Source organism: Ctenopharyngodon idella, chromosome 15 (genome assembly GCF_019924925.1).
Source record: "Ctenopharyngodon idella isolate HZGC_01 chromosome 15, HZGC01, whole genome shotgun sequence".
Lineage (NCBI taxonomy): Eukaryota > Metazoa > Chordata > Actinopteri > Cypriniformes > Xenocyprididae > Ctenopharyngodon > Ctenopharyngodon idella.
This window is the reverse complement of record NC_067234.1, coordinates 1701228-1729116: the sequence shown is the minus strand read 5'-3', so window position 1 is coordinate 1729116 and position 27889 is coordinate 1701228. Positions and strand designations below refer to the sequence as shown.

Below are 27889 nucleotides of genomic sequence, written 5' to 3'. Positions count from 1 at the left end.
TGACATTATTTTCATTTTTGGGTGAACTAACCCTTTAATGTTAATTTCAACATTTACTAATACATTATTAAAATCTTGTTAACATTAGTTAATGCACTGTGAACTAACATGAATAAACAATGAACAACTGTATTTTCATTAACATTAACGAAGATTAATAAATACAGTAACAAATGTATTGCTCATGGTTAGTTCATGTTAGTTAATACATTAACTAATGTTTAATTAACCGTATTGTAAAGTGTTACGGTTAACACGTAACTTTAAAATGAAAACAGAAGATTTTATAAAAACTAAATTAATAAAAACTATAATAGTATCTCAAAAATACTAAAATAACACGGCTGTAAACATATTAAAAATATTAAGAAGAACTGAAACAAAACCCTGAAAACGTTGTAAATTTTCTTTTTATTGTTCAATATATTATTTATTCATAAAATATTTTGCAAGCCCATCCTTTAAAAAGCCATCCACTGAAAATATAAATAAAAAATGCACTTCTTGGTTTGTCTGTGCTAGATTTTGTCAGAGAACAGGTTGCATTTGACTACAGCAAGTGCACTTCAGAACTATTCACAGTTAAAACATGTTGTGTTTTTAAAACAGACTTGTGCAAAGCAGTGACCATAGTGATGGGACTGCTTCAGTCTGGCATGAAAGCTCAGGGGCAGAATTAACAAGAGGGACCTCAAGAGCTGGATTGGATTCAATGACCTCTCTGTCCTTTACTCGGCCTTCTGTTTGCCCGCCTCTGGGGGTGGCACTGGTTCCGGATCATCCAGTAGGGCCTGCTTTCGCTCTCTCTCCTTTATCAGCTGCACACCACAGTAAGTCACAAACAGCACCGAGAGAGTGGACAAGGGGAAGCCTGAGGGAATCACAAGGGTCCTATTATTCTTCATGTGCATGCTGTTTTTTCATTCCTCCGGAGTTTTTGTGCTGATACAAGTTTGTTTCAACATTTTTACATACATGATATATATATATGTGTGTGTGAGATAGTAAGAGTTATAAAGTCAGAAAGTCAGAATTGCGTGATATAAAGTCGCAATTCTAAGAAAAGGCAGTCTTTTTCCCTCAGAATTGGACTGTATAACTCGCAATTGTGTTTATATCACACAATTCTTAGAAAAGAAGTCAGAATTGCGAGAAAAAAAATCTGAATTGCAAGTTTATATCGCTATGCATTGTTCTAAATCGGGTTTTAATTGTGGCATGTTAAATTAGCGTTCATAACAGCGGAAAGAACTTAAAATACAAAACTGTAAAGGGTCTTCTTTTATTTGTGTAGACTCATAATAACAACATAAAGAAAAAACAAAGTCTCTGTCTCCTTTCTGGAGCACATCACAAAAATGAACCAAAACTTTATTCAATTTAATGGACCAATTCAAAACAAATATTCTGATTATGTAATCAGAAATAGGTAATCTGCTCAAACATAGATGTTTATAATGTGTTTGAGCGCTTCCCAATGAGGAAAGGACAAGGCAAAAGAGTGAAAATCTCACTCTACTTGATGAATTAAAATGTAAAAATGGATTAAAAAATTCCTTTTTCAAAATGTTCAAATATTGTTTCATTAAAGTTCATAATTATTCTATAAATGTTAATTTATAGCTTTTTTCACAAATCGCACCCTATATATATATATATATATATATATATAATTTTATATAAGTGATTTATATATGTAAGAAAGGTTACTTCTAGCCACTTTTGTTTTAGTTTTCATTATATAATGATCTAAAACAAAACAATTACCTTTAAGAAGCAGTCTCTTAGCAACCAGCTGAGCAAAATCCAGACTGTTCAGCGCCAGGACATTGTACAGGATAATTTGCCAGAAGTTAACAGCGTTGAACAAGCCCCTGATTCGACGTGACATCGCCTCGGACATAAGATTCCGCTGGAAAAATATTAATATTACATTCTGGATGAACTCAGAGTAATCCAATGCTGTTATTTTCATATAATAATAATAATAATAAACTTTTTTATATTATTTTGTATAGTGCCTTTAAAAGCAGCTTCTCAAAGCACTGTACACAAGATAAACAATACATAACAAAATAAAAACAAAAATCAACAAGCATACGCTAGTCTAAAAAAATATGTTTTAAGTTGAGCTTTAAAAATCCCCAAAGTCTGAGCTTCCCTATGTTCAAGAGGAAAAGAGTTCCAAAGAATAGGAGCATAAAAAGAAAAAGCCCTGTCACCCTTAGATTTTGAGCGGGTTTGAGGAACAGCCAACAGATTAGATTGTGAAGAGAGCAGTCTATGATTTGGGGCGTAAGGAGTTAGTAACTCAGATAAATAATGTGAAGCCAGGCCATGCAATGCTTTATATATCAGCATCATATCAGTGAAATGCAAGGCTATTCAGTCATGATGTAATATTCAAAGAAAATAATTTGGGAGTGTAATGATTGAAAACCCAAATGCTCAAATCCATCAGGCTGAATTACATTGTATTTGTTCAGTGGATGTCTTTGGGATCTTACCTCAATGGTGGAAAATGGTGGCAGAGAAAAGAACTTAGCCACCCAAAGTTCAAAGTTTAGGCCAAAGCAGTTAAAGAAAGACCAGATGTAAACAATCTCACAGGGTCCAAGCCACAGAGTTGTGACAGCAAAGGTGCTGATGGTTGCAAGAAGCTCCTTGAAGATAGCATCATGGTTTTCTCCGATATAGTCATAGACATATCTTTAACAGAGAACAGGAGATATATGTTGTATGAATGAATGTTTTTTTTTCTGAGTATATGATTGATATAGCAATATATATTAAAATGATACATGTGATGATAAACATATGGGATTGATTATTTGCTCACTTGCATAGCCAGTCATTGATTCCTCTGTCAAAGTGTCTAAAAAGTCAATGTTAGAAGAAACTGTTAACATTTGATCTGGTTACATAGACCAAAAACATGCTCTATTTCTCTTCTATTAATGACCATACTTACGTTTCAGCGAAGACATAGAGCATTGTGATGCATTTAGGAGGCTGAGGGGGGTCAAGATGGTCCAGTCTGGATACTGTGTTAATGACACCAAACATGACGGCTGCTTTCACCCAGTCATACACCAGATTAGAGTATGCCAAACCAGCTGAAAAGCAATACAATCAATATTGTAGTGATAGTAAACAGATAAAATTGTACTACTTACAAATAATTAGAAACTATTTGTAACATCATTTCTAAACATCCACTGTGTTTTCTAATATTAAATAATTTTATCAAACTGACCCAGAGACCAGTCAGACAGTTGCTTCAAAAGCTTCAAATCGCCAGGGATGGTCAAAATGTACAAGAAATGGAAGAAGACATCCACCACCAAAATAGCCCCAAGGTGCACCACAGCATGAACGGTGATGTTCCACATCTCTCTTTCTTTACGAGTCAAGTTAGGGTTGTTAGCCTGAGAATATCAGAGGGAACATTATAGTGCATACTTAACCAGAGTGACATTATCAACGAAATTACATTTATGTATTTTAAATAGATTCAGTTTTATAAACATGATTTTAGAGACTAGACCTTAAAAATTGTTGTTTTCTTGAGAACAATGTTAGGAAGGTATCAGATTCTTGAGGTACAGGACTCACCTGCTCATGGAAACGATCAAAGGTCATGACAGGTCCAAAGAAGAAGAAGGGGAGGTAGAAGTTGTACTTGATCAGATCCAAGAAACTGTAGTTACCGTCTTTCTTCTCACAGTTCTCTAGAGCAAAGCTCATACAGCGCATAATGGAGAAGCCACAGCCTCCGTAGAACAAGACGTCTTGCAGATCAAAGGAGCCAGTCGCAAAGCCTTCCTGCATCAAAACATAGAATCAGAACATTAAAACGACAAAACTAAATGGTTTTTCACATGCTGATATAGACACCTGAACTGCACCTATTTACATCTATGTCCTATTTGGCCAGTTTGTTGGGTTTAACTATTTTTTTTGTTAGACTGTGGGGGAAAACATTTTATAAGAGGTAGGGTTGGGCGATGTCAACCAAATTGGCATCAGACAATGTCTACAATAAAACATTGTAATGGACGATGACATTGGGTAGGCTTCATGTTCGCTTCTGAGTGTTAAGCTCAACTTCCATTGGAATGAATTAAAAACACTCGCACTGCTCCATGCCAGTGGACAAGCACCAATGTGGTGCGCATCTGGAGAAAGAGAGAACACGCACAGAGCTGAAAGGGCTTGAATGAAGCACGTTTGACTTGAGATAAAACTACTAGAGGATATAGCACTGAAATATCATTACCACAAACAATCCTGAATGCTTGTGGTGTGATCCGCACCACTGTTTTGATGCGCTGGTCACTTCAACTAGAAACAGTAAAATGGTGCTATCATGGGTCCAGATGCGGACTGTGGTCCGCCATTTGATCACGATGCCGGCTCATCATCCTGATGTCTGTCAGCCATTTGCAATGGAAGATGACATTGTCTATTGGCCCAAACCTAATAAGAGGCATTATAAAAGATGATACAATAACTATGGACTTTCTCACCTGCCAAGTATTAAAGGGCTCCATCTTAAAAGTTGCCAGGCTGGTAAGTCCAGCCACAAAGCAGAGCCACTTCCTCTTGACGAGGGCCACACTGTAGAGGATGATGCAGTGAGACAGGACGAGAGAGATGTATGTCCATCCCATAGTAATCAGGACAGCTAGAGATCCATACACCATATAGATCAAAGATCTGTTCTGTGGGTTAAGAAGAAAATTCCCTGTGAAAAAACACATTTATGACATACAGCTGTCACATGCAACAATATTGAATGGGGTTTTAAAGGTCTTTTAAGCAGCTACTGTTTTAGAAATGACAATATAGTCAAGTAATCGCTGGAGTTGTAGCAGCACTAATATTAGTTGGTCAGTCAGTATGAACAAAGAAATTAAGTACTCTCAGAATTACCTTGAATGCATCTATACCAGTCTTCATTGACAGCAGACAAAATACATGTAACATTTCACAAAAACATTCAGATTAGATCACTTCACACACCCATTGTTAATATCAAAATGCTTTTTTTCCACTATCATTGGTTAACAGTTGATTCTGTTGGCACATAAAACCATGCAACATTTGCAACACACCCACAAAAATAGCACAAGAAATAGTATTCTATTCTATTTTAGTATTGCAAATCCTTGCAAATGAACTGATCACTGTGCACAAGGTGAATAACCACATACGGTACCTTTGGAGACAACATCGAGCAGATCTTAGCAAAGATCACATGACCGGAGAGGGCAAACAGGATATGGTTGCGGAAAGTGGTAAACCACATAACCCATTCAAAATCTGAAACATCCTGAAGAGACAGAGGATATCAGTCACAGAAATCTTAAATATGATTTAATACAAGCCATTTATGTAATAACATAGTTATATGATACTTGCCATTTTTCGGCCGAAGTAGTTCCATCCTGGTTTCACATTCTCTCTAAATGCCTTCCTGTTTACATGCTCTTTGAAATAAAAGAGAAATGATTCACAAAAGCAACAAGGTGCATTTCAGGCCAAAAAATAAAGCTTGCCACATGAACATGGTTATGTTTCTTTTCCATTTGATATCAAGAAAGACGTTAAACTTTGTTTCATTGCTATAAAATTACAATATTTATTGTGTATGCATGCAGTCTTTGCTGACAGCTAACCATGTATCATTGAAAGAAATAAAATGAACATCAGATTCACATGATTCAACAGCAAATAATGTGAGCTGCAGCCTCCAGAGCAAAACCTAATAGCATTACATAAGGTAAATTTTGCCAGCCTGCATATTCAGAGGCTTCTCTGTGATAATCCAGACTCTAAAATATATTTTGAGATTATGAGATGGTCCTGTGAAATCTGACAAATCTTTGTAACATGAATTACAAAGATAATACAAATTGCATAACAGATCTTATTTGAAAGTCAGAGGTTGTTGAGGGTTATCATTGTAGGACTGGAAAATTTAGACCCCAGGCTAAACTGATGTTTCTGTTTATGTACTGAAAAGTAGACATAATCAATATGTGAAAGGTTGGGGCAGGACATGGCTCCAGTACCAGCATGGATGTCAATAAGCCTGCCAACACTTAAACAATAATACTATATCTAACGTTATGTGTATATCTAAGTGAAAATGCACCTTTACTCGTGGTGTTCTAGTGCATCCATGATAGACATGACTATAATTCTGTGATCTTAATGAAGCAAGAAAAAGCAAGAGATAAAAATAAAGTGTACCACTGGAGGCCTCAATGATCCAGCTCCCTGCCCATAAGAGTGCAAGAGAGACGACAGCAGTGTACATGTACAGCTCAATCTTGGGAAGGGCTGTCTTGATCCCCATGGTTAACCTGAAGAGAAGTCTTAACATTAAAATCTAATTAACGTTACACTCATAATAAAATTATCCAACGACCACAGCAGAAAATAGATACGGTAACGTTAAATACAATTGAAACTTATAGATACATACTACCCCCACAAGTTTGTTAAGAATGTTTTTATCGTTTGTCGTGTGAAATTTTCATAAACCAATTATTAATTATGATGTCGAATCGTATTTCGTTTTTATTTGATTATTTGTTCGTATTATACAGTATTTTTATTAGCTCCGCTGTCATACTCACTAACGGCCGTTACAGGTCAAACGTCACTCACACTCACTCCTCAGTTATCCACAGATTCTTCTCTTCTTTCAGGTATTTTACAACCAGGTCAAAAGGACACTATTAATACTTTTCGTATATAGAAAAGTATATTTGAGTTTAGTGCAAAAGTTTAGCTCTAAAACCGTAAGACAATAAAAATACTTCGCATATACTGTGAAGCGATAGGAGAAGGCGGTTAAATTGTCACCTAATAATATCAGCGGGCAAATATCTGTCCAATCACAGGAGAGCTTTGTGACGTGACTATTAATATTAATGAAGTAACAAATTTGCGGTTGGAGTGAAAAAAGATTTACGGTTCAGAAGATAAATATAAGAAAGCGGTAGGAATCAAAATAGCACAATTTAATGAAAGATGTTTTTAAATAATTGTGATGATTATAATTCCCGTTCACTACAACTGCCACAGTGACGCTGTCATGAAACATGACATTTGATTTCGGGTTTTGACACCCATAATCAAGTTTTACTTGCAGAACTAGTTTTAAAGTCCAATTTATAAAGGAGCGGTGATTTGTAATGCTTCAAAACATTAGTGCAAATGGTACAACAAAACATATTAAACTTTAGGCCTATTTCATATGAGCCTTTTAAATGTTAATATATTTTTAATATAGCTTCGTTAATATACTTTCATAGTTTATTTGTTACAGTATGTTTATTAACGTTATATTGTAAACCCTGTGGCCAAGTGCCAACAGTAGCTAAAAGTAAATGCAATTTACATTTTAGCAGGATAGACACTCCTCACTAATTACCATATCAGTAAAAGTTCACACACACAATGCTCATCAAGAATTAATAGCCTATAAAGGAGGCATATTATTTTGCGCATTATACGTTAACACCAAAACTTCTCCTAGCCAGTCAGTAACAAAACTAAAACGAATTAAACAACAAAAACATTTTTCGCACTTATTTGACACCCTAAGTCTAATTCTCAGAAGACTGTAAGTCAGTGACTTAAATGGGAGTGCCTGTTTTCACGGCTCCTCAGAAACAGCACAGTCAGCTGCGCCGTACAACCTCTTCCTATTTTAGCCTGAGCAGTTGCTCATGGTACAGTGCGGCAGCTGCAGCGCAATGCGATCTCCCACACATCAGGGGATCCTTCAAGAGTATGAAAAACCAAGGACTGAACTCCCAAATGAGCGCTCCCGGCAGGCAATTTCTTTTATTTTAACATTTAATCAATCACGAAAGCATGCGTGCACCTGTTCAATTAAAATCAGAGTATCTGTGTAGACTATTAATATAGGCTACACACAAATATAAAGTTCTTTCAGATGTAAATGATGCTGCACAGCTCCAAACGCCCACACGTTGTCTCATTTATAGTCCGTGGGACTCTGTCTGTTTACAACACCGTGTACAGTAAGTACAGTAATTCAAAACGAAGTGCACTTGCTCAGTACTAACCTCGTATCAGCCTTTCACAGATGTCTGAAGACAGATGTCAGCCCCCACAAAATTGGGGGGGGAAAAAAAGAAAAGAAAAGGGGGGTGAGTAGGGGCTTCTCCTAATACATCCGTCCCGGTTTCCCAGTGCCGATGGTGCACTGTGAGAGGCAGCAGTAGCTGGTGTGGATGTTGCGGGAGGGGTGTAGAGAGTGTATTTATAATCCGGACTGGAACCGCAGGGGGGTGGCACCAGAACTGTCCATCAAAAAGGCGCACAAATTCAAGAACCTGCGCTAAATGGTATACAGGTGCATGACGGCCGGTTGGAGAAATGCTTTCTTTAATTGTTATGTTCTGGTCCTTGGGATGATGTAGGCTGTCGCAAAGCAATCCCGTGAGCTCTTACAGTGAAGATGAACCATCACTCACTTCAGACATAACTTTGGTATTAATTTAGGCCTGTATAGTTTCCAACTGTGGGCATGAAAAGAAACTAATATGTTCTATGTTTAGTCTGTCATCCTTTGTTATTACCTGTTTAAACGATTATGGATGATGGACTCACACTTTAACTCCTTTATCACGTTCCCTGAAATAAATTTGCAAGTAATTTATACTGCCTTAGTGACAGTATGAACAGTGACGTCAAATCAATGAGGGGTCAAAAGGTTATAATTTTTACTGATTACCACCACAATGTGCCTAAAATGCATGCAGAAGAAAGTTTGCAATACATATATGTTTCGTTCATATATGTATACAAGACACTAAGATAATATAGCTATAACTCAAAACAAAATACATTGGTTAACATGGAAATTCTTAGGCTAACATTTGTGTTAATATGGGTGTGTCAACATTAAATACAGACCAGATTGTTTGTTGTTGACTAGGTTATTTTTTATTTATTTTTTTAACATAATATGCAGAGACAGAGAACCATATGGAAACAGGCGAAATAAAAACTTCAAAAGAGGCAGAAAAAGATATTTTACAAACGTGCAACAATAACTTTGAACAGCAGAGGGAGATGTTATGTTATGGAAATTAACTGCGCAAAGGGAAAGCCCTTTACTGTTTAAACCTCACAGGCAGAAATATACTGTTTCCCACTTCATAATACAGGCACAGGCAAATTTATCTTACTGTATATTGTACAGTGTGATGCCTATTTACCTTCTATATCCGTTTCTTTACTCTAAATGACATATATTTTCACTGTTTATTCGCATATTAAAGCTGCTCAATACATATTAAACAACAGTAGGAAGAAATCAAAACATTTTGAGCTACTTCTCTAAATCTCACTCTTATTCTTCTCTCACTGTATTTTTCATTCTAATGATAACGAAGCAGAACTGAAAACCATAAACCAGACCAAATGTTCGTGTATTTGATTTGGACTTCGTTTGTTAAATATCGCAACTCCATAGTCGAGTGCCTAAAGTGTTGATCAGTCAACTTTGTGCGGACTCCTTTCATTGGGCGGACTGAGCGCTCCCAGGCCGTGCTTTTATTTTTAATATGAGGGAGGGGGTTCCCAGAAAATACCTCCTCCTGCTGTTCCTCAGCTCTATCTCGTGAATATCAAACACTCGCCGTCTCCATATTGGAAGCAGAGATCAGAAAACACGGGAAAACATGAAGAGACAGTTTATGACGATCGTTTAAGCGCACAGATGTTGGCGTTCTCCGCTATTGTTCCAGGAGTTTAAACGCAAGCGTTTCAGACATCGAGCGGGTCATTTATTCAGCCCGCATTCGGAGGTTTCATGGTCAGTTTGCTAACGCTATCCTACATTAGCAATCCAACCTCCAACTACTTGTTAGCCATTCGGCGCTGGCGCAGTTGATTTTTGTAATGCGCATCCGCACGGGCTGATTGATCAAATGTGTGTCCGCGACGCGTATTTTAATGCAACAAAACGCAAAGATTAGTGGTCGGCTGCAGTCCGTTCGCCCACGCTAGCCTGAGCGACAGCAGTCTGCTGGCTGGCTGGAGATCTGCCATTAACTCGACTAGCTGTTAGCACAACCTGAAACACGGACACGGCCAGAACTCGCTGGAAAAAGGAGCTAACATCTCGTTTCCATGGACAACACGTCCATAATAACGCAGGTTACGAACCCCAAGGAGGAGGAGATACTCTCGTCAAATGCTGAGAAAGGTGAGAGGTGTTTTTTGTGCGTTGAAGTTGGTCGCCGTAGCGCGTTTTGTTAGCTTTACCCACCATTTTAAACGAGCGGGCTGCGAGCCTGCGTCCGCGGAGAAGAAACATTTCAGGCATTTCATTCCTGTTTGGACTAACATAAACGAGGATATAGTGTTTTTTTGATAACTTTTAATATGCTTTCATATGACAATGTGTTACTTTTGGTGCAGAACAATCACCGAGTGTGTTTATATAATTGAGTCGTCGTAAAGGCGCAATGTAAACTGAGCGAAAAGAGCGAAAGTTTGGGCTCTGTCAGCGTTGGTCGCCCGTGATGTGGATGGAGACCAACGTAAACATGTTTCTTTCTGTCACGGGGCAGACTTGCATAAGCAGAGTGCTTTAAAGGGCACATGTTTTATTTAAGAAGCGGTGGACTTTTGATTTGTTCTTCTTTCAGTCAAGTCAGCAACAGGAATATTTAAGTAGGTGCGTTATTTAGTTGAATACAATTTTGTTTTACAAAACAGGCAAGTCAGTTGTGATACTGTGTAGGTTGCCAGGAGGCAAACATAATTTTATGCGCCAAAAAGCACATTTTCATTTTTTTAAAGCAAGACACAACCGTTGAATAGGGTACACTTGTTGATTAAACCCAGTATCATCAAACCCAGTTGATTAAATACATTACATTAAGACAACGGTTTTGTACAAGTTTTCTGAAATGTTGTTTAAATATGCAGAGGCATTATTAAATATTAAATTCCCGAACAAAAATAGGAACATTGGATAAAGCTTTGTTTTGTCGACATATTTAAGTTGAACGTTTTTACAGAGGGGATTTTGGACATCTTTTTATTAATCCACAAATTAGAAAATACTGTCAAGTGTCAACAGCTGAAAAAAATATATATATTTCACCATGTTTTTTTTTTTTTTTTTTTTAATAGACTGTTATATAAATCAGGTGAACGATATATGAACAAATTACACTGTAAAAAAAAAAAAAAAAAACTTTATAGGAATAAAACTAAAGTTTGGTGTATGTACTATTGCTACTGAGATGGAGATTTCTGGCTCAGTACAGGAGGAAAGCTCATTTTGAGAAAACAGTCTTTAAAGATATGTATTGCAATTAAAATCTACAGACGCAAAAAGATAAAGTGTATTAAACACTATATTGCTATTTTGGATGTTTTCTTTCCACCAGTCTTAATGTGTTGTGAACTAACATGTTGTGTGTTTATGAAAGCAAAATAGACTAAAATCTCAAAATTGCCAAGTGCATGATAATAGTGTCTTGCCTTAAATAAAATAGATACATGTTGCATGAAAACTGAAAGTAAAAAGATGAGTTTGTATAAGGCAGTTTTGCATGGCTGCTCATCTGAGGATGTCCGGTTCTGACAGCAGGCATTTGGATGGAGCACTTCCAGGGCTTTACCTTTGACCTCTGGGTGGCTGAGTGGAGAAGCTCTTCAACAGCTGCCCTCTCAAAACAGTGCAGAATAAAGTTTAACAATCTAAAATTGTCCTTGTGCTTTTGATGGCCTATTAGGCAACACTTTAAATGCCTTTTGTGGCTCACATCTACTGCCTTGATCTCATCCAGACCAGGGTTCCCTCTTCAAAGCCATTAATGGGTCTTTCCAACATGTAGATTAATATTAAGCCAGAAGTAATTAAAGTCAGTTGTAATTACAGGATTTTTTTTTTTTAAAGGCAGCTGCTTGAGCTCTGATGGCATCTGATAGTCTGCCGCAGTGATCAATGTCTCTGGCCCGTTGCCTGACAGGGATCTTTTCTGCATTCTGTCCACAATTATGCAAAACGTCCTGTACTTTACTGCATTTTATTCTTTTACTTGTTTGGAGTGCATATGGAAGTAGTTTAAAGCTAGTTGTTCATTGGATGCTTTTATAGTCTATATTTTTGCTCTTTTTATGTGGTAAAGGCATTTAAATAAAAGTTAGATTACAGACAGATGCGTGTGTATGGTTTTTGTGTTGTGGCATTGCAAAGACACTCTCACTATGACGGGCTACTCAGTTGATCTAGATATCAAGATAAACGTTTTTTTTTTACACTTCAAACCATGATGCTGAACATGCTTCCTGACACGTCAGTTCCTCCAATATTCCTGAGTGAAGCCAAGCTGCTGTCCTCCCACTTTGGAAAAATGATCCTAGCCCTTCGTTTAAAGCGAAACAACACATGGTAATGCTTTATTAAAAGCTGCTTTCTTAATCAAAACTATTGAAAGTGCACTTAAAGTCTTTTAATAAGCTCAGTCCTGTTGCTGTAAAATGCATTTGAAAAAGAATTAAATTTCATACTAAATGTTAGTGTCATGTATTGCATGGGTTATTGGATTTTGAGGTGAAAATCATCAGATGTTCAGCCAAACCTTTGAGATGGTTAAAGGGGCGGGAGAGGAATGCACGGTTTTCATAGGCTGTTTGTTTTCTTAGCCCCGCCTCTGCTGAGGCTGCCCCTCCTTTCTTCTTCCCTCTCTCCCTCAAATATTCCCCCTCTTTCGTTCGTCTGTGCTTCTCTGAAGTCATCAGTGAAGCTTCAGGAACGAGGGAAAATAGCCTCTGTCCCTTAAAATGGTGCTGGAGTCGGCAGCCAATGAGTGGATGGACTAGGGTTTAGGAGCCTAAAGGGCACGGGGTGGGGTTTGTAAGCGAGTGGGGTCTAGTTTCATATTTTTTTTCTGCTTGTCACTATTTTTAAAGGGCCTTTACTTGCTGGTGACCTCAGTGTTAACATTCAGAGCCTCTGCTGTGGCGCTGGAATGAAGGCAGATTATTATTAGTGTGTGTGTGTGAATGAGGAGAGGAGGACTGCGAGGATCTTTGACGTCCCCTCATTATGTGCAGTGTATTGGTGTAAAGCCTGTCCTTAATCATTTGTAATAGACTGGACTTTTAATTAAAGATGCCATGTGACATCTTGACCGGGAGAAAGCCATTTCCCTAAAGGGTGTTCATGCATTTCCAACATCAAGTGTCCTAAATGAGTGTTATTGAACTTTATATGCCATGTTTCCACCTTTTTCCTAACGAGCCTACTGCATTTTAGATTATGGGTGGCACTTCCGGTTTTGGGAAGTTCCACTCAAAAAGACTAAAACAAATCATTTCAAATCATAAGGCTGCGCTATAAATACTCCTTATCCGTCAGTTTGACTGAATGAGTTTTAAAATTTCCTTCATGTTCAGACTTCAAGAGAATAACGTTACGCTTGGTATTTTAATGTGACGTGGTAGGACAAGAATATCTATTGCAAGAGCTCTTTTCAGTTGCTGCATTCTTTTCCTCCTGATTATTTTCTTTTTTTTCCCTTTGTATTCCACTGTAACAGTATGAAAAAGTGTGAATTGTGACAATGACGGAAATTACTTTGAATTATCACTTACCCTCAGTTTCACAGACAAGGCTTAAGCCTGTCCCAGACTAAAATGCATGTTTGAGCTGTTTTAACTGAAAGCAGCTATCATTGCCATATCCTAAAATATGTCAGTGCCATTGTTTTGTCTCAAGATGCACACTAGTAGTAGTTTTTCTAAGGCACGTTTATAAAAGCTACTTAAATACCCTGATTGAACTAAGGCCTAATCCTGGCTTAATCGAAGCCCTGTCTGTGAAACCAGGCCATAATGTTCCAGTTAATTAACATTTTTCATTAAGGCAACATGTTACATACAGACATATATTACTAAAGTGATATTTAACACGTCCGTAATATTGCTGCGGAAATAATCGGGGGTTATTCATGGTCTGTGGTAGTAATTTGTTAATGCTTTTACACTTTTAAATGTCCTTTTAATGTTGGATGGTTGAAGGGTGAGTAGAATAATGTCATCTCATTTTACCCAGTTTTTGAAAATGTTTATTTCAGTCACTGAGTGAACCTTTTGCTCATTGTTTACAGTTTAATGGAAGTTACTTCTATAATTTTCGCATAGTATCATGGGGCGTAGGAAAAAGGTAGATATGCTTCACTGACTGAAATAAATGTAACCCATCTTAAACATTAAAACTCTTTTTTTTTTTTTTTTTTTTTTTTTTTTTTTTTTTTTTTTTTTTTTTAACTTCTGACACTAGTCATTCTGTATTTATCTCTATTAAATATGTATTTAGCCACAAGTATGTATTGTCATGTAGAAGTAAGTTTTAGAATTATACTAACTAAAAACTTTGGCTGATACTGATTGCAGCTTGTTAATATCATAGCATTACAGATAACCAATATCATGGCCTGTTTACATATCAATGTACACTACCATTCAAAAGTTTTTTTTTTTTTAAAGAAATTATTAAAGGTTTAGTTCACCCAGAAAATGAAAATTCTGTCATTAATTACTCCCCTTCATGTTCCAAACCCGTTAAGACATTCGTTCATCTTCAGAAAACAAGTTAAGATATTTTTGATGAAATCCGAGTGCTTTCTGATCCCCTGTAGACAGCAGCTCAATTACCACTTTCAAGGCCAAGAAAGTTAGTAAAGACATCTTTAAAATAGTCCATGTTACTACAGTGGTTCAACCTTAATTTTATGAAGCAACAAGAATAATTTTTGTCTGCCAAAAAAATAAAAACAACAACTTTATTCAACAGTTTCTTCTATTCTGTGTCAGTTTCCAACGCTGTTCACCAGAGCACCGACGCATACATGTGGTGTTGACCCAGAAGCCGGCCAATACTGAGCCGGCGTTCTGGCATAGAATCCGGAAGCACAGCATTTACAACGTGAAAAGCTTAAATCACATGAATTTATTATAAACGACAACCTGAAATAATAATACACCAGTGTGGTCACTAAAAATATCATGCATCCTCAGTAAATTATTATTGTAGTCATTTGTTTTAAACCTATGTTGTTTCTGTCTGTTCTTTTTTTAGTTTCGCTGTCTAACAGCAGCCTGAAGAAAAAGAGGACTCGCAGCATCTTCAGCTCGTTTTTCTGCTGTCTGAGGAGTTACGATGCCGAGCCCCCCGCCACCCCCAACAACAACAGCAGCCCTCTGCCCCCACCTGTGGAGGAGAACGGAGCTCCACCAAAGGTGAGACTGCCCAAACATCCTCTTTATAAGGGGAGTGATCACAGAAGCCCAGATGCATATATTCATCCAGAGACACTGCTTCTGCGTCTCGCCGTCATGTGTGTTTTGCTCATGTTAAATAGAAGTCATCAACTCTCTCTCTCTCTCTTTTCCTGTGCAGACTGTATCACATGTGTCTGAATTATTGTCCATTTGTCTTGTGGTTCAGCACCTCATTTCCTCTCCTGTTTGTTTCCTCTGTCTTCATCTCTCATGTCCCAGTGTGACCAGGTTGAGGTCATCCCTATCCCCAGTGTATGTATGACTCCACTTCACTCCGTGCCGTCTGTCTGTGTGCTCTCGCATGCCGCATGGAGCGTCGCACCACTGTACACTCGAATCGTCTTTTGAAGCGGCTCTGTGGACAGTGATGCACTTTGCCTGATGGATGCTTGCATACACTGTATATTATACTACTTCTACGGCGACTGGAAAGCCTAATGTTTTTCCACACAATTATGGGCAACTTGCTGGCTGTGCCCCTCCCCCTCCAGCTTTTAACTATTGGGAGTATGACAACTTCTGATTTGATAAAGCAAGTGTTTATTTCAGCGTTTTCTAGTCTGTTGAAAGGTGATAAGCAATATTTCACCACTAGAATGTTTTTCTTCTACTGGTCAGTCAGGCTACTTTTTACTTCCCATGCCAGTATTTTCACTGGTCTGTTTTTAGCAATGCATTTTTATAATTGCTAGAAATAATTACATGTTTTATTAATGTTTAGTTTCCTTTTCACAGTTTTTGAAACTGAAACAAGCTGGAAATTACTGTTTGGTGCGTCATTTAATATACTATTACTACTGCTTTGAGGTCTAGAGGTATTTTCTGAGAATTCAAAAAAACCTAATCTATGTCATCCAGCTAGATAATCAGTCTTAGAGATAGATCAGCAGAATTTACAAGAACAGTGTAGAGTACATCACAAAAAACAAACGTTTAATTTTGCAAGGCATAAAAATGAATGTACACTACCGTTTAAAAGTTTGGGGTCAGTAAAAAAAATTTTTTTTTTTTTTTTTTTTTTTACGTTTTTTTTTTTTTTTTGAAAGAAAGAGATTAATACATTTTTCCAGAAAGATGCATTAAGTTAATTAAAAATGACAGTGAAGACATTTAGAAGAGACATAAGATTTCTATTTCAAATAAATGCTGTTCTTTTGAACTTTTTGTTTGTCAAAGAATCTTGGGAAAAAAAAAAAAAAAAATGTATCATAGTTTTCTCAAAAATATTAAGCAGCCCAACTGTTTTCAACACCAATAATAATAAGGAATGTTTCCTGAAAACCAAATCAGAATATTAGAATGATTTCTGAAGGATCATGTGACAAGTAGACTAAAGTAGATTGGAGTTACTGTTTTTACTATATCATTGATCAAATAAATGCAGCCTTGGTGAGCATGAGAGACCTCTTTAAAAAACATTAATAAAATCTTACTGACCCCAAACTTTTGAACGGTAGTGTATAAGATCAGTTATATTCAATGATCCATCAACTGTGCCATCCTTATTGTTGAGTCTTGGTTTGCACCTTGGAAATCGACCTATAAACGGCTATGGTTTTTTCTGCATATTATGTTAGGTAATGGCAAAAAAAAAAAAAAAAGACACTTCAAAAAGTTCATAAATAGGTTGGGTGATTGTCTGCAAAATATAATTGATGAGGGTTTAGCGTGTTTTTTTTTGTTTGTTTGTTTGTTTGTTTTTGCTGTTAAAGGGATAGTTCACCCAAAAATGAAATTCATTCCATGATTTACTCACCCTCAAGCCATCCTAGGTGTATATGACTATCTTTTTTCAGACAAACACAATCGGAGATATATTTAAAAAATCCTTATAAGGTCCTCCAAGGTTTATAATAGTTGTGAATGATACCCCAAATTCTGAAGACCCCCCCCCCCCAAAAAAAATGCACCCATCCATAAAAAAATGTATCCATATGACTCCAGGGGGTTAATAAAAGCCTTCTGAAGCGAATTGATGCATTTGTTTAAGACAAGTATTATTATTTAAAACTTTATAAAGTAAAATAACAAGCTTCCAGCATGACAGCCATATGCATTCGACGTATGTCCAAAAAATGTTAACTTCCGCGATGTAGTACATAATGACATGACATACTACGTGTTATACGCCATGGCGTAGTGTAGAACGTCATGGCATTGTGTACTGTGTCGCGGAAGTTAACGCTTTTTGGACGTACGCTGAATGCGTATGGCTGTTTTTAAACTAAGGATATTTTTAAATATATCTCTGATTGTATTCGTCTGAAAGAAGATAGTCATATACACCTAAGATGGCTTGAGGGTGAGTAAATCATGGAATAATTTTAATTTTTGAGTGAACTATCCCTTTAATCTCAATGGTAGGTTGTTGAAGTCCAGATGGGAAGGTCAGATCTTATGATTTTGCCATAAGATTTTAGACGTAGCGATCACACAATCCCCCAATGAAGTTTCTGCTGCATGATTTGCTGTACTGTTGTTTGCGTACTGAACAGGAACTCGTGTCCAGTGTGTAAGTGTTTTTCTGTGTTCATTCAGCAGTTCGGACTGAGATCATGACTGCACTCCAGCGGTTCCTCCTAAGCTTGATTCATCCTATTAAACAGACAGGGATTTAGATTAGATAGACTCGACAGCATACTGCCTCCCTCTATAACAAGATTGCCTCTGCATGAATTGAGATGGTGCAGCTAGGATTAGAGAACTGGATCAAGAGGTGGACCCTTTCACCCGCAGCTTATAAATAAAGTGATGGGATTTCATACAGGCAGCCAGTGCTGAAGTCACTCTCACACTCTCTAACCTTACACAACCTGCATCTCTGATTAATGTGTGAAAAACCTTTTAATCCCCACGCACAGCCATAATCCTTTCCACTTCCGCTCAGAAAGAGCTGGGATGTTACTGCATGAGCGTCATCTGTGCAGCTCAGGAAACACACTTCCTAAAATGCCTGAAGCTTTCCCTTACAATTTCCAGAGGAAATGTGTAGATGGTTGGGGACAGTGCTTCGTTTCCCCATCTTTCTGCTCATATTGCTTGATAACAGTCTAACACGTCGCGGCTTAACCTCCCGTGCCTTATTTCTCACTCATTACACTGAACCTGCTCCATGTTCATAATGTTAACTCTTTCTGTTTTGCATTTCCACAGCCTCCAGAGAAGTACCTCCTGCCTGAGGTTAACATAAATGACTATGGGAAGAAGTGTGTGGTAATAGACTTGGATGAGACTCTGGTGCACAGCTCGTTTAAGGTAATTCATTAATTGTTGCATGTCGACACAAGTCCAGGTCATTTTTAGGTATTTCCCAAAGAAAAACAACCAGGAATGGGTCACAATGAAACTGTGACTACTCTTTGTATTTTGCTCAGTGATTGTGACCCACGATGACCTATTTGCATCAGAGATATATATGCATGCGGGCAGAGCTTCCTGTGATGCTTAGTGACGGCCCAGTCAGGGCTCATTTGTCTCTGCTGCTTGTAGAAGGAGAGTAGAAGAGCAACACTGATTGTGAAACTCAATAGTGAGCTTTTTATCATCTTGATCTGTGTGTGAAGCTCAAAAGTTTAACGTGGAGTAGTTCGATTATAACTGAGAGTTTAACCCTATGAAGCCTACTGTATCATATTTGATACGCAAAATTCTAAGGCCTTCGAATTATCAACATGATCAAAACTTTGCTGAAAAACCTGTTGTACACAATCTACTACATGCCTTCTGCCCTCTGATTGATAAGTTACAATTAAAACTTTTAGTTTAATTGTAAATCCCCCTTTAGGTCATGGTACATGCATCTCTATGATGTGCAATCTTTAAACAAAACAAGAAATTTCATATTGTTTTTAATAATTGATGAGCACACTGCACTAAAGCAACTTTTTTTTTTTTTTTTTTTTTTGGAAAAATCATGTTAAAATGTGAATATCAAATGATACATCAGGCTTTTGAGGAAAATTGATCTACATCAATCATTATATTGCCAAAATGAAAACAACAGAGCTTGATCATAAATCAAAGCATTTAAATATCATCATACTAAAAAATATTGAAATGTTTTTTATAATAATGTAAATTTTATGGATTATGATATTAACCTTTGTGTTTGCCATGTAAATAGCCATGATGCTAACATGGCGTAAAAAACACACTAAAACATATTTCATATTAGTAGTCTGTTATACTGCTATAAAGATCTCAGTGATTTATATTAGACAATATAAATATCATCAGCAGCAACAAATTGCATATTTTTGCTCAGTTTGGGCTTCTGAAAACAAACAAACAAACAAACAAAAGAAACTCTGATTGTGAGCTTCATGTTCTCCTGTAAAAAATAAAAGCCTGATGTATCAAATATGATACTCAACAAAAAGACTTTTTCCAATTCCAAAACCTTCCATGTATTTTCATGTGTCAGACTGTACAGGGTTAATTTGTCTGTGATCCACTTTTTTCAGTCATGCTAGTAAGGACAAATGTGTGAGGTGTGCCATACTCAAACCTCCCCACACCTGATTAGTAATATTTGGAAGGCTTGTATTTAAAGAGCACTGACGCCCTCTGCTGTTTGTTGTTACTGCTCTTTCATTGTGATTATGCAAATTATAAGTAAATGGAGCTTATCACACATCAGTAACCTCTGATTGCTGTCAATTTGTTTATCATCTATTAGTTTATTGCTGTGTAATGTTTTGAGAAAGTTGAAGTGAGTAATAAGCTCACTTGATGTTTTATTAAAATAAATACAATTAGGTAGCACTTTATTTTACAGTTCTTTTCCCGATGTACATATTACAGTATGTATTATAGTTATTACAGTAACTGAGTAATAACTAGGTACTAACCCTGAACCTACCCCTAAACCTAACCTTAACCCATGTAGTTACCTTATATTATCTAGTACTTTCTTAGGTAAGTACACCATAAGTGCACGTACTGTAAAATAAAATGCAACCAAAAATTCACATCTGGTCATTTTACTTTTTATTTTAGCTCATCTTTCGAGTTTTTCAAGATAGTGTTGTATAATAGGCAAATGAAAAATGTTGTTTTAATACAATCCAGTGATAAAACTGGCTGTGTATTGATAAGAATTTTTAAAATTAACCGATTAATAAATCAAATGTAGCCTGATATGATTTATTATTGGTATTTAAAAGCAATATTCTGTATTTTGAAAGATGAATTTTATAAGGTAGAGAAGGATACAGCCTGAGTGATGCTCACAAAGTTGCAGTAAAACAATGTATGGAATGAAAATGAATAAAACCGTTAATAGCCACATTAAATAAAAACATATTAGAAGCGTATTGAGCCAGTGCATGACAGACCAAAACATGAGTATTTAATAAGATTCATGCATACTGCCTGGAAGGCTATTCAGGTATTTCAGAAAATGTGTGAAACTTATTTTTGGGTGGGCTTAGTTGGGTCACTTTCTCTACATTTGTCTCCCATCTGATGCTGGGTCATAACTCCTCTGTTTTGCATTTGTTTCTCTCTCATAGCCTATTAGCAATGCTGATTTCATCGTCCCGGTGGAGATAGATGGCACAGTGCATCAGGTACAGAATTGATGGAAACATGCGCAGGTTTCATATTATACTCTAGTGTGTTCTATAGCAGTTATGAAACCATTTATGGTTTTTATGTCAGTGTCAACTTCATTTGATGGAGTGGTGAAAATGGCTGAGTGGCTGTTCCCTTGTTCAAGTAATCCAGGATAGGCTGTCTGTCCTGGGAGGCCTATTCATGATTACTTGCACTAGGTGGCAGCCGTTTGTCTTCATGGAGCTGATGCAGATCATCTGTGCTTTATTTGTGTTCCTCAGTGTTTTGACATTCAGATTGAAGAACAAGAAAACGACTTTTGGACATTATATTATATTATATTATGAATATTTCAATATTATTATAATAGGTTTTATATTTTATAAAGAAAATGTATTATTTTTTAAATGAATTTAAATGCTCTGTGCGTCATATTAGATATATATTATATTTTATATTATATTGCATGTTAAAGATTTCATTATTATATGTATTATGAACATTTATTATCATTTAATTTGACTTAAATGGCTCCTGTCTATGACAATATTGTACTATATAATATATGTTGTATTATATTGTTTTATAAAGATTCATATTATTATTATTATTATTATTATTTATTATTATTATTATTATTATACATATATAGAGTGCAACAGTGCCCATCCACCTTTTCAGTGGTGTTGGTTACGGAAATATTTTTTCCATTCATTTCTCCCATAGGGATTTAAAAGCGAACTTTATTAAAGCGTTATAAGCCATGAACCAAGCCAACCAGCTACGAGGTGAATCATAACATTAACTTTGATTTGAAGCAGAGAAAAGTATTTGAAAATTGGACAAAAATAAAAAGGTACAAGACTGTACTTAACAGCTTTATTGAGGGAAGAACTACAATCCCATAAAGCATTGCAAACAACACAATCAAATTAAAAACGATGTAGAAACATAAAACTACTCATTTAAAAATGTTGATTGTCTAAAGAAACATACATCCAAATATTTAAGTATTTTGAGAGCATAGGGAGACCGACTCGATTACGTCATTTGCAGTGCTTCATGGGAGTAGGCGGAGCTAAAGAGCTCTGTTGGGGAGGTTTGCTTATTTTGACTCTGATTGGTGGAATTTTCTGTACAGCATCATGGGTAATGTAGTTTTTCACCTGGAATTCCGCTGTTAAACGGTCATTTTAAAAATAAGTTGGAATAATGCAGTCTGGCTTCAACCGAAGCATATACCATCGATTAACAACCTTATAGCTCACAGTTGGGCTGGTTTTTAAGTTATCATTAAAAATCAGTTTCCCTATGGAAAAAATGAGTGGAGTTTTTACTTCCGGAACCCGACTGTTGAACTCTATTATGAGTACTTACTATCATTTAAATTGACTTAAATGGCTCACAATATCTCCCCTTCGTAGGTGTATGTGCTCAAAAGGCCTCACGTTGACGAGTTCCTGCAGAAAATGGGCGAGCTGTTTGAATGTGTGCTTTTCACAGCCAGTCTAGCCAAGGTTTGTCCACCACACTGACACTGCCTCATTTAATGTCAACAAACATGTCAAAAGACTCAGCAGTCAGTCAGCATCTCATAAGTCCATGCACAAACCCTCACTGGCTGAAACAGTCTGAATGTTATTTAAGGGAGAAAGTACTGTGATATACCTGCCAGAGTCCTGCTGAGTGATTTAAGGTCTGTTGGGTAGGTGTTGAATCATCATGCTCTGCTAATATCTGACCCCCCTCTCTGTCTCTGTGTGGCCTGCGTTTGTTTTAGCCGCTAATGCATGGGTAAGTGTCTCTATGGCAACTCTTCCAGAATGCGCGCCATGTACCAGTAGTTGCAGTCGCTGCTGCCTTCACCTTTGAAAGCTCACATTGTTTGAGTTTGGCCGCTTTTACGATATGCTGTGAAGTTTCATTTGTCACCGTATCGGTAGCTAATGTCTCTGATGTGTTTTGTTCTTCTCATTCCTGTTAGTGACACATTAGCTGTTGAGAATGTATGCGGCCCACTGTAGTTTAGATCACGTGTCTTGGTTGCTTTCGTGTCTGTTATATTGAGGACATAATGGCTCATTCGCTTTAATAGCAAGCTTTCTTACTGAGAGGCACGTATCTAACTATGGTTTTGTAGGTTTCCCTACAATCCTCTTTGTAGACATTTTTAGTGTTACGTTGCCCTAGCAGCTTGCATTTTCTCTGTTTTAGATTTGTATTTGTTGCAGGGAGCAGCTGGATGATTCCACAGTGACTCTACAGTTTAAAAAAAAAAACCTTTTTACTTGTCTAAGTGTCTGTTCTGTCTATGTGTGCTTCAGTATGCCGACCCGGTGGCAGATCTGCTGGACCAGTGGGGTGTGTTTCGGGCACGACTCTTCCGGGAATCCTGCGTTTTCCACAGAGGGAACTATGTCAAAGACCTTAGTCGGCTCGGGAGAGAGCTCAGGAATGTCATCATTGTGGACAACTCCCCTGCTTCCTACATTTTCCATCCTGAAAATGCTGTGAGTTTTGATTGCTGACGAAACGCTTAACCATTAACCAAACTGTAGTTTGGTTACTCTTGGACATCTTAAGTAGGGTTGAGGGCTGAGTTGTTTTAAAAAAAAAAAAAAAATCTTATTAATGGGAGTGTTAAAAAAATCTTTCAAACCATGTCTTTACCCAAATATAAATCATTATTATAAGTTTATCAGAGCTGTCGGGATGGATTTCTTAAAAAATTGCATACCCATGTCATTCACCTGTGCTTCTTGCATCATATCAATACACAGAGAAAAGTAGCTCCAGCTATGGGTACCGTGAAGCTGAAAGTCACAGCAAATAAGAAAAATTGGATCATTCAAAATGGCAAACCTCCGGCGAATCACCAGTTGTTAAAAAAAAAAAAAAAAAGAATTTTTATTTGTCCAGTGTCTCAAACCACATTAATCTGTGCAAAGGAGCAGAGCCGAAGCACAACCAAGTTTTATTTTGTAACCACTAGGGGGCCAGAAGTTACAAAAGCCCTGTTTCCACCGCAGGAACTTTTCCCAGGGACTTTGGGGTGGTACTCGGTGTGTTTCGACCACAGGAACCAGGGTCTAAATGAAGTTCTGGGTAAAAATTTCCCCATCAGAAAGTCCCTGCTCGCTAGGTAGAACTTTTTCAAAGTTTAGGAACTTTCGGTGGTGGGACTCGGGAGCTTTCAACAAGGCTAAAGTGTACCTTTTAAAGATACACATTATGTGAATTATTTTAGAAAATAAATGTTCTTTTTTTTTTTCTTTTTTTTTTTTTTTTCTAGGATATAACGCATAGTTAAGGTCAATTATTGGATTACATTTATGCCACATCTAAAAAAAAAATCGGTGTAAATGCAACTTGCGAAAACAATTTTAAATGATTTATGTAATTTTATTTAAATGTATAACATTTTCTATCTCATAATTTGGCTATTGCATTTCTTTTTTAAAACCAATATTCCTGCCTGAAAAAGTGCCAAAAGAATTATGGCACCAGAATCATTAAGAAGATTCTGAAACAAGATAAATTCCTTATGATTTCCGTCACTGTTCTTTTGTATTTCTCGTAGTACTTACCTCAGTTTGATCAACAATTTACACTGTCCTTAACCGGTGCTACAAGATTCTGGCAACATTATTATTATGTTTTTTTTGTTGTTGTTTGTTTTTTGGTCACTGAGAGTGAAAATGCTGCATAATGTGCCAAAAGGACAGCAATATTTGATGTTTAATACAGTTAGGTGAAGCAAGATTTTGGACCAGTGACATTTCATAACACAGATGGCAGGATTATCGCTTGTATCACCTGGTTATAACACGATGTCAGGTTCTAATTGTGTGTGTGTGTTTGTGTCTTGTAAAGGTTCCCGTGCAGTCGTGGTTTGATGACATGACTGACACCGAGCTCCTGGACCTGCTGCCTTTCTTTGAGGGACTGAGCAAAGAGGAGGACGTGTACGGGGTGCTGCAGAACCTGAGGGGCAGGTAGCAGCCTGAGCCGCAGCGCCTGACGAGGGGCCAGTGGAGTCCCCCGGTGGAGAGCAGAGGAGCCGCTCCGCTCCCAGCTCCTCTCCTCCAGCCTGCAGTCCTCACCTCACCGATACCACCATGACACGCACACAGTGACATGAACAGACTTTTAACATTTAGTGGACACTCAAATATTTCTCTTTTGAAAAGTGCTTATGATAAACCAAAAAAATCAACTTTTTCTTTCCTTTTTTTGAAATGAAAATATTCAAGTCATAACCATTCTCTGAGGTGTTGCTATGCAGGTAGAAATCCGTAGGGTTAAAGGACTGTGGGGTTTCCTCTCCGACCCAACAAAGTGCCTTTTTTGAATGTCATTTTTATGGGGGAAATTAACATTTTGTACACAACATATTTCCAGAGAACCTAATCTTTACAAGAATTATATGCTTTAAAACGGAGGCAGGTCAGTCTCTTTTTATAAAAGCACTGTTAAAGAGGCCAGAGATTTTTAATTATGTAAAGCTGGGTACATGTCTCCATCTTTGTTCTTCTTGTGCTCCTTTTATTTTCAATTTTGCTTTAGCTTGTGCCATTATATAGACTGATACTATTATCTAGACTTGTATATGTTTAGTTTGTTTTCTAAGAGCAAAGGAATGCATTTGCACTTGTTAGGTTACTCTTCTAGTATACCACAGCCTCTTTTGCCAACTAACCTAGGAAAACCGATCTTAAACCGAAGATTGTATCGTGCCAATCGCTCATAGTTTTATAAACGTTTCGTTTCCAGCAAACAGGCCAGCCACTAATATTGGTTCTGGAGACAAATGTTTGGACATTTCAAAAATTGTTTGCCCAGTCGACAGAATTTTAGTCGCTAGTCTTTCTTGAAACTTTACGTTGATCTGAATGCCTTTGGTGAAGTAGCGTAGACACTGCAGTTGTTCCCCCGGCTGTATTAGAGTAAGGGGAAGTGTCCTTTATGGAAGCCAGGATGTACAATTGCAAATGTATCCCTTTTATCGTTTTTAATTTTTTTGTTCATCGTTTGAGTCATTGAGAATTGGTACAGGTCCATCATCTTTATATTTTTTAATTAGTTTCGACTTGTTTTAAACCATACCCTGCTGCTGCTACCACTGTACACTACACTACAAAAGACCTCCCTGTAGGTACGACCAGTACCAGCCCAGGGACTAGAGCACTGTGCAGCTTGTGCCAGAGCATCATCCATAGGAGAAACAGACGTTTTTAGTCGCAGTCGGGCCTTAAAGGGTTTGCTCTCGTCTTGTTGCAGTGCAGCCCTCCTGTAGAGCTAAACGGAGACCTTTTCTCTTGATGAGATTCTGGTTCTGAGAAGTTTTGAAAGTGTTTGGTGCAAGCTGTGCAGTCTCTGCATCACCGCAGTGCCTAAGATGAGAGGAGCAGTGGCGGCATGTCCCGATCCACTGCTGAACAGGCAATAACCTCTCTCTCCAGAGTCCGCCACGTCACAGTTCTGTCCTGTTTTTTTTTTTTTTTTTTTTTTCAATTCCCTCAGTCTTTCTTCGTCTACCTCTTTCCATCTCTCTTCATCCTGTTCCGCAGCAGGCGAGGGAGAGCAATTCATTCTCACTTTTATGGTCTGTCAGTATTTGAACTGTATGCTTATGTTAGCCCACACCTGCTGTTTTCTGCTTGTTGACGTTCTGTACAGCCTCTCCTATCGTCGACTCTTTCAAATCTGCTGGTTGCTGAAGATCTTGCTGCCTGGATATTTGGCTTGCTTTCATATCTAATCGTTAAACACAATACTTTTCACGTTTGCGAAATGTCACTTTTTTTTTTTTTTTTTTTGAATACAATGAACTCCAGGTGATCTGACAGCGTTGAAACACTATTGGTTTTGCTCACAGTTTTTATTTACTTTTGTTCTGTGTTTTTCACTTGTAAACTGTCAGGTGCTGTTTTTAATACACATTGTTTTCGTGATGTCACGTCAATGTTATAAGTCGGCACGTCCAATTAAATTATGCCTTATTTTCTTTGATATTTTTTAGTAAGCCATACAGACACGATTTACTCTGGGCTTGAAATCAGTTTGGAGAGGCTGTACAGTGCTGATGTTTGGAGTATATTTCAAGTTGAATTAATTCATGGTTGTCGCAAGTTTTCTTCCGGACTCTGACATGTTATATTAAAGCACCTTTTTAAAAAACAACAGTGTCCTTTTATATTGCAGTGTACTAAAAGTCCAGTATCCTCAGGTCTTTACATTTCTTAGAAGTAAATGTCACCTTTTGAATGGTGTCTTTCAGCATATCTTAAGAGGTTGAAAGATGTTAGTGTAGTGTTAGGGTTTAATTGTATTACAGAATCAGCATGCAAGTAATTGCTTGTGCTTATGTCAGGGTAATGATTATAAACAAAAATATTCTTCTAACCTACTAAACATTTTTTACAATAATTTTATTTCAATAAATACAGTAGGGTCCAAAAGTCAGATTGCTAGTAAAAAAAATTTGCATTTAATTTAATAACATTTTAGCAAATAATATCGTTGAGTTATCATTGATTAATGATTCATTTCAAAATGTATGTGATTTAATGGCAGCAGCACTCATGAACTCCACACATTTGTGACAAACCTGATCATGTTCTCCAGCATGATTTAAAATGATCCAAAGAGCGTCAGACCCTCTGTAGTCACGTTTAATCTAACAAATTTACTATGGTTAAAGGGTTAGTTCACCCAAAAATGAAAATTGTGTCATTAATGTTATGAAGCAACGAGAATACTTTTTGTGCGCCAAAAAACCCCAAAACAAAATAACGACTTTATTCAATGTCTAGTGATGGGTGATTTCAAAACACTTCTTCATGAAGCTTCGAAGCTTTACGAATCTTATGTTTCGAATCAGTGGTCGGTTCAGAGCACGCATCATACTGCCAAAGTCGTGATTTCAGTAAACAAGGCTTCATTACGTCTTAAAGTGTTTTGAAATTTCAGTGGTTCA

General features: G+C 37.2%; 2 protein-coding genes across 5 annotated transcripts; one reads left to right on the top strand and one right to left on the bottom strand.

Moving 5' to 3' along the window:
• Positions 1-392: 392 nt before the first annotated feature.
• Positions 393-8290, bottom strand: LOC127495981 (protein-cysteine N-palmitoyltransferase HHAT-like protein). Of its 3 annotated transcripts, none has more exons than XM_051863479.1 (13): positions 8109-8290; positions 6259-6371; positions 5425-5492; positions 5222-5335; positions 4936-4956; positions 4530-4724; positions 3616-3825; positions 3257-3428; positions 2972-3116; positions 2840-2875; positions 2508-2709; positions 1768-1912; positions 393-871 (listed from the first exon to the last, which is right to left on the bottom strand). In XM_051863479.1, the coding sequence occupies exons 2-13, from the start codon at positions 6362-6364 to the stop codon at positions 729-731; spliced, it is 1557 nt and encodes a 518-aa protein (XP_051719439.1). In that variant the 5' UTR covers positions 6365-6371; positions 8109-8290; the 3' UTR covers positions 393-728. The 3 variants fall into 3 exon arrangements, with proteins under 3 accessions (XP_051719439.1, XP_051719440.1, XP_051719441.1); XM_051863480.1 differs by lacking the exon at positions 8109-8290 and adding an exon at positions 6679-6832; XM_051863481.1 differs by lacking the exon at positions 4936-4956 and having other exon boundaries at positions 8109-8289.
• Positions 8291-9564: 1274 nt separating this feature from the next.
• LOC127495316 (CTD small phosphatase-like protein) lies at positions 9565-27093 on the top strand. 2 transcript variants are annotated; one of them, XM_051862061.1, is made up of 8 exons: positions 9565-10258; positions 15152-15312; positions 15574-15606; positions 18508-18609; positions 20868-20924; positions 22335-22427; positions 23235-23420; positions 24784-27093. In XM_051862061.1, exons 1-8 carry the CDS (start codon positions 10183-10185, stop codon positions 24907-24909), a joined length of 834 nt encoding a protein of 277 aa, XP_051718021.1. In that variant the 5' UTR covers positions 9565-10182; the 3' UTR covers positions 24910-27093. The 2 variants fall into 2 exon arrangements, with proteins under 2 accessions (XP_051718021.1, XP_051718023.1); XM_051862063.1 differs by lacking the exon at positions 15574-15606 and having other exon boundaries at positions 9567-10258.
• Positions 27094-27889: the final 796 nt, after the last annotated feature.